This window comes from Phalaenopsis equestris, unplaced genomic scaffold, assembly GCF_001263595.1.
Source record: "Phalaenopsis equestris unplaced genomic scaffold, ASM126359v1 Scaffold000413, whole genome shotgun sequence".
Lineage (NCBI taxonomy): Eukaryota > Viridiplantae > Streptophyta > Magnoliopsida > Asparagales > Orchidaceae > Phalaenopsis > Phalaenopsis equestris.
This window is the reverse complement of record NW_018164854.1, coordinates 346,097-353,388: the sequence shown is the minus strand read 5'-3', so window position 1 is coordinate 353,388 and position 7,292 is coordinate 346,097. Positions and strand designations below refer to the sequence as shown.

General features: G+C 33.0%; 1 protein-coding gene across 1 annotated transcript in view; it reads left to right on the top strand.

The window, feature by feature from the left end:
- Positions 1 to 4,277, top strand: part of LOC110027069 (tubulin-folding cofactor D-like) — a 20,703-nt gene extending 16,426 nt beyond the window's left edge. The window contains exon 8 of the mRNA XM_020728343.1: positions 3,912 to 4,277. Within this exon, the coding sequence (XP_020584002.1) occupies positions 3,912 to 4,202 (291 nt within the window). The 3' untranslated portion in view covers positions 4,203 to 4,277. The remainder of the gene's footprint in view (positions 1 to 3,911) is intronic.
- Positions 4,278 to 7,292: the final 3,015 nt, after the last annotated feature.

Genomic DNA, 7,292 nt, shown 5'->3' with positions numbered 1-7,292 from the left:
GGTTATCACTGGCGAGGGCGGCGGCGTAGGAATGTCCAGGATTGTCCAGAAGCCATTTCTTCAGCAAGCTGTCGATCGGCACAACATACACAGGCAGCCACGAACCCTCTAGCGGAAGGCGACGACGCTAGTGCTGCGACCCCTTCCTGCCTTCCGTGAGATACAGAACGACGAGATGCGAACTGCGAACTCTGTCAGACAGACGACGACGCGAGCCGCAGTCAGCTTTGAACAGAGACGACGAGATGCGAGAGGAGAGACGACGACGACGGAGAGGGACGACGACGTCGAAGAAAAGATCATGCGGTACGGCGTGACAGGGTTCAACATGGGTCGAAACCCTAGCAGAGCCGAGCGTGGGAGACGACATATATGATATATATAATTATAGAGTAGCTCCTGTTAGTAAATCTCTTTGCTTTGTATTGTGGCATTGCCCCCAAATCTGTTAAACAAACTGGTACCTAAAGTATATAACTTTCTTAACTATACCAATTCCATACATTCAATGAATACGGGATAGAAAATTCATAAAATATTCTGAGCCCCGAAAAATATGCTACGACTACAAATAATTTGAAAGGTGTTTGAAGGGGTAGTGATGCATCATAGGCATACCTAGCGTTTATGAATGTTGCACAAACATCAATGATGGTTGGTGAATCCACGAACTAGTCAATACATTGGATGGTTGGCATGTCAATGAACCTTTCAATACATTTGAATATATACAAGTATATGCTGGAATTTTAAGTGATCTGATCCCAACTCAATGGTTCTAGTAAATCTTTGGGGACCCAATAGTAAATCACCAAAAATGCCTTCTCATGAACCAAAATATTATAATACCCTTAGACATCCTAGCATAATATGATAAATGTTGACTTTTTTGATTAGGCAGGTAAGCCCAGGTTTCAAGTCGAGTCTTTATATTTTTCAATTGATCCCACTGTCCTGTAAGCATTTGCCTTGATATTTTTGTAAACTGCATGCTACTTTGATCCAAAACCAGATTGGCCTTCCTTGCATGTGCAGCGAGATCTTAAGAATCATTGTTTTGGTCAATTCCAAGATCTAGCAAGCTACACGTGTGAGCAAGTCGAAAGCTAGTATCATAGGCCCTGATTTTGTAGGAAACTCATAACTAGTGCAATAAACCCCAGATTTCAAATGAAGTTATTTTAAACATTAGACACAAATCAAGTATCCAAATGAGATAAGTGGGCCTTCCAATAGACGTGAGTTTCATTTTTGTTAAACAGACTACCTTATATTACTGGTATTTTGGGTTAAGTCTCATAAAATTTATCATTAGGATTCCCTCATTCTCAACACGGTAAGTCTCAATTATGAACCTTCCAATGAACGCGAGCCTCATCCTGATTACTTTGAGTCGGCAAAAAATAAAAAAACTGACTAAATTGTAAACCCATTGGATATAAGTTCCATCCTAATTAATTTGTATTCCAGTTGATATAAGCTCCAATCTAACCTAACTCGGATCAACTCTCATTCTCACAAGTCCATTGGTCAAAATCAATTGTACTTGTTGAAATCACGTGTTATACACATTCTTCTTTGAAGTAGGCTAAAATTCTTGAATAAATGAGTTGCAATATTAATTCTAGCTTATTCGTGATAGGGTTTGTGAAGCTCCAGTGACGGACAAAATTAGAGAAAGTTGTCTTAGATGGTTTGGTCGCATTAAGCGTCGACCATCTGATGATCCGATTAGGAGAATAGATGTTTTAGATTCAACTTATGTTAAGAAAGACAAAGGTAAACCTAGGAAGACTTGGGCTTATTGTATAAAAATCGATCTTAATTTATTAGAACTAAATGAAAATATGACACTAAATAGGACACAATGGAAAAAAATGATTCATGTAGCCGACCCCACTTATTGGGATTAAGGCTTTGTCGTTGTTGTTGTTGTTGTTGTTGTTGTTGAACATTAATTTGAGCTGTTGTTCATGTTCAGTATCTCTGAACCACAAGCAACCATAATTGTTCTTATGAACTATTCATTCAAATAATTATGACAAACCCTTCTTCCATTATGTGGGTTGAACTTCATCTCAAAAACATGTCTAATATATTTTCATCTAAGTTTTCTTTGAATACTTCAGAAGGGACAACCCATGATTTTTAATTAAGCTCCCTAGACCTTATGCCTCATAGACATCTAATATTGATAAATTTAGTCTACTAGTATGCCCGTGATGATGAAATAGTGAAATCTTGATTACCCCAACCATTCCTTAAAAATTGATTGTAAATAGTCTTCTTATACATGGGTGCTCCATCACGAGTTGGAGGGATAATTAACTGTGAGAGCCTGTGTCCATAGGAAGTCTTTGCCCCAATTTTAACTTGTGCCAAGTATTAAAGAAAATTTTGTTAAAACAAACATAATCTATCACATGATAAATTACTCTTTAGCCGCCTCATTTATACATCACGGAGGTTTCACATGTAAAGGGGTTGCTTTTCCTGACCATTCAATTGTTACTTGGGTGATGAGCTAAGTAGTATAAGACTATAAGACTCAAATGAAGAATCAAGAGCTCCAAGGTTTTTGTATAGCTTAGTGTATTGATTAAGCTGATGGAGCTAAATAATCCCAAGACTAATTTGATTGTCTTCAGTAATTCATTATAAATTGATTAATTAGCTATTGCCAATGGTTTCAAGAATAATGGATTCATAATGCAAATGGATTAAATTTTATTTCTAGTGAATTTTAGATATTATGAAAATTATTTTGTATGGAAATTTATTTGAATTGATTTTCTCATATATAGGTTGAATTATTTCATTTATACATGTAGGTGAAATTTTAAATATTATTTTATTTTATTATCAATTCTTAATTTGCTCGTCATACAAACTTTGAGTGGATATTTGCGGTATGAAATTTAATCTAAAATTCATTTATTTTCATTAAATTTGTTGTTTCTGCTGAATTATATCTTAATTATGATTAAATATGCAATTATATTATACTAAATGAATTTGAGTTCTATTCTTAATCCTCTCAAATTAATTGATATGTCTATATATTATCTGATGTGTAATTTGATATTTTTTAGCTTTATATTTAGTAAGTTATGTTTAAAATAAAACTTCCCTATTAATGCCCGTCTGCTCCTACCCCTATCCCAAACACACCAAAAATCTAAAGAGGACGTGGTGGCTCGACGTGTGCCCATTGGGTTCTCAGTGTATAACGACAAACCCAATAACAGTGGTTTGACGATATTTTTAAAGTATTTTGCTGGTTTTTGTCTAGAAATACAACGTACATAAATACATACTATACTAAACGAGAGAAACTAATTGATTTATAAAACTTACCGTGTTTTTTATGTAAATTGGTTTTAAGAGTTTCAAGAAAAGTTCTTGAAGGCCTCGTTCAATTAAAAAATCCAAGGGAAATGCTTTTACTGGTTTTAGTTGAATCAGTAGGCGACCTGTGCGTTACCACTGTATCCACCTAGACATTAACAGAGATAATTAAATCTATTAGTACATAGCTGAAGCCTGCAATGATAATCTTTTGTTTATTGAATAAAGGTCAGATTTCAATTTGCCATTTTGTGTTTGTTGGAAATCAACTTTTTTTAAATGCGCTATTGTCTGTAATGATTCATCTTCTTCTACCATTTGGCGATCCCTTCTGTATTTCCCTGTCAAATATATTTAGCAAGATTTACATGCATACCACACAATTCTTATGTATTTACATATCTTGTTGCTAAACGTTCATACTTGCATGTTTTAGTTTATGACACCAAGGTGTAAAAATTAGGTGTTAGATATGTAAAATGTATAAGAGTTGAGTGATGTGCATGTGAATCTCTGCTCATATGCCTCTCATTAATTCTTAATGCATCTGTACGAGTGATCAGATACGCAAAGCCGCAGCTGATCAAGTATATCTGGTCCTCTTACAAAACACGACACTTATGGACGAAGAAAAAGTGGAGAAATTTGTTGAAATTGTTACAGAAACGAGTTGGGATGGTCCGCTTGAGGATTCAAAGCAGACCAGGCTGCAGTTGCTTGAATTGGCTGGCTTTGCAAATACCAAAATTACATTTTCAACCCATAGAGAAACTGGCAAGGCATCCTTCCAGGACATATCTGGAACTGATGAAAATATGTCATATTCTTCCTTAGTTGACTTCACTGGCTTCTAGCTGGCTCTGTAGTTATGTAACATATGTCATTTTATTTTATTTTATTTTATTATTTTAATTTTTTGTAAAATTGTGGTGGAAATTTTTCTTTTTTCTTTTGAAAGTCAGAATATTTTTTTTTTTATATAATTATCACTCTTTGACAGAGTTAATTATAAAAAGTAAATTTTTAGAATGCAATAAAAAATAATTTCACAAAGAGAGCTTCAGTGGTAGTTTGAGAAACAGTGAGTCCATTGTCATTTGTAATCAAGTTTGACATTGCCTTGGCTGTTTGATTGGTTGTCATTTTTTATTATTAAATTAAAAAAAAACTTATATTTTATATTATGGGCTGTTTATCAAATGCGGATAAGACCTGTATACGTCAAACTTGGACATGTCTTAAACCAATCAATTTAAAATATATATTGCATCAAATAAAAAATAAAATAAAAGTTAGTTCTGAATATCATATAATTTTTTTTTTCTCTCATAATTATATATTTAAAAGTTGGTTCTAATTAAGAAAATCAGATTTTATCAGAAGTTTGAGATTAATTTAAAAAACATGTCGTTGTGGATGGTGATAAACTTAATTTAAGTTGAAGTTTAATTGATGCGTGCTAAAAAATTTGCGGCGGTAGAGTAATTGATCGTCTTAGCATTGCACGAGAATTCAGTATACACTTAAATATGAAAGAAAACAATCAGCTGAAATACTAGAAGTTAAAAATAAAGGAGTTTGGCCCAACTAAAAAAAATTCACCATAAATTGAATATTGCAAGTACGGTCATTTGTCCCATCTAGGGTTATAAAAACTTCCAAATTGTAATGTCGAGTGCTGATGAACTTGTTGCAAGGAACGGCGGCAACCAATAGTAATTTGCGGAGGCTGAGAGATGGTCGGCGGTGGTTAGCGGTGATCGATAGCAATATGAGTGGTGCTTGACCTTCGCTACTCAAAATTTCAAGCTCTTTTTCAAGGCTCAACTTCTCTTCCTTTCTCATTAAAGTGGGGCTCTATTATAAAGTTCTGAGTGTGATTAATGTTGAAATATAAATTACTTTGGTCAGACGGTCTGAAAAAATTCCTTTAATTATACATTATTTGATAAACATTTGAGTGTATTAACAATGTTGGAATTAAGCGATCTTGAGCTATATGAATTCGTCTTGTTAAGTCACTCGATTCGACTATGAACGCGTTAGATTTTACATAAGTTTAATCTTCCCGATGTATTTGGAAAACTTCCAAAAGCTATTTAATGGCTTCATCTGAGCTTTATTTTACTTGAATTAGATTAATTTAGGTTACACGGGTCTGTCTTCTCGAACCGATCAGCTTGACTCTAAGTTTACTGAAATCGAAGCTTTAGATGGCTTTTTATCGAGATTTGAATATTTTTTACTTAAAAGATTGCTTCTAGATATATTTCATACCTCAAAATCTATGTGGGATGAAGAAAATTTGTTGTGGTCGTATCATATGTAAATACATAAGAATTTGGTGGTATGTATGTAAATGACCCAATAAAGATTTACATACATGCCACTTATTTCCTTGTTATTTACACATTTAACACCAAATTGTTCAATTTTCACATATGTCATCTTATAAAAGGTGTATTTTACTTTTTTTTCGCACAAAAGATTTCGAAAGGAATAATATGTGATTAAAATCTAAGGAAAAATTATTGCATGCGGCGTTAGATCCTGATCGTAGATCACGGTGATCTAAGATAAGAATATATTTTAGTGGGCCCCACTTTAATTTTTTTATTTAAAAAAAAATAAAACCAAAATACATCCTGACCGTAGATCACCGTGATCTATGGCCAGGATCGGACACTGCATATATCTCTACATGTGATGTCCGTATACAATAATTTTTTGAATCAAATACATAAGAATTCACCTCAAAATAAATATGTTGAATTCACCTCAAAATAAATGCAATCACGCTAAAGCTATTTAAAAAAAAATTAAGAAATATTGAGCCAACAAACAGCTTTTTTTTTAAAACAAAACCCACTTAAAAAAAATTAAAAAAAAAACCAAAATACATCATAACCGTAAATCACCGTGATCTACGGTCAGGATCGGACACGGCATACATCTCTGAGATGCATGCGGCAAATGCAATCACGCTAAAGCTATTTAAAAAAAATTAAGAAAAATTGAGCCAACAAACAGTTTTTTTTTGAAAAAAAAAAGAAGGACATATCCGCTAGAGGAAGGGCTTGAACCTTCGACCTTATGGTTAACAGCCATAATTCAAAAAGTTTTAATATCTAAATCAAATTTGGTGATAAAACTAAATGCACATTTAAAATAATGCCAAGGAATTGAAACAATGAATTCTTTTATTCATTAACATTCAAATGTTGAACGATCACATCAAAACTCAACATAAACACATACTAAATATTGGTAGAGCTTTATACTTTTAGTCAAGAATTCCTCATTAATTTTGAAATAAATGTATACTAGTCATTATCTCCATAACGAAAGACCCTCTCTAATTCTTAGAAACAAATACCGTATAAACTCTCGTATAATATCACAATAGATTATTCTATTTTTTGTGTTTTAAGATCTATAGCATTTGTTATTCACCTTAACTATCTAACTAACAAAATTTTCTTCTTGTGATTGTATTTTTGCTTTTATTAGTTATCTTCTAGGTATGAATGGACATAAATTATATGCATTCAAACTAAGGAATTATTCATTTCACGAGATGTTATATTTAATGAAGTGCAATATTCCGTCCACTTAATAGTCACAACACCCATCAATAGCGATCATTTTTCTAATTATTCATAATGTTGTTAATAAGTACATCCATGGATAGGGATCCACTAGATTTAGTATAATTCCTTTGTACCATTGTTTTTTTTTCATTTTATTATGTTTCAACATCAACAGTGAGGCAATGAACGAAAGCTCCAAAACTCAGCTTAATGTTAAATACCCCATCTTAGGCTATGTTTCGTATGGTTCTTGATACGTCATCAAAAAAATTTGTCATTTGACATAAATCTCAAGGCGATCATAACGAATCTTGGAGAATTTTTTGAGCAAAAAATGTTCTAACTCCGATTAAA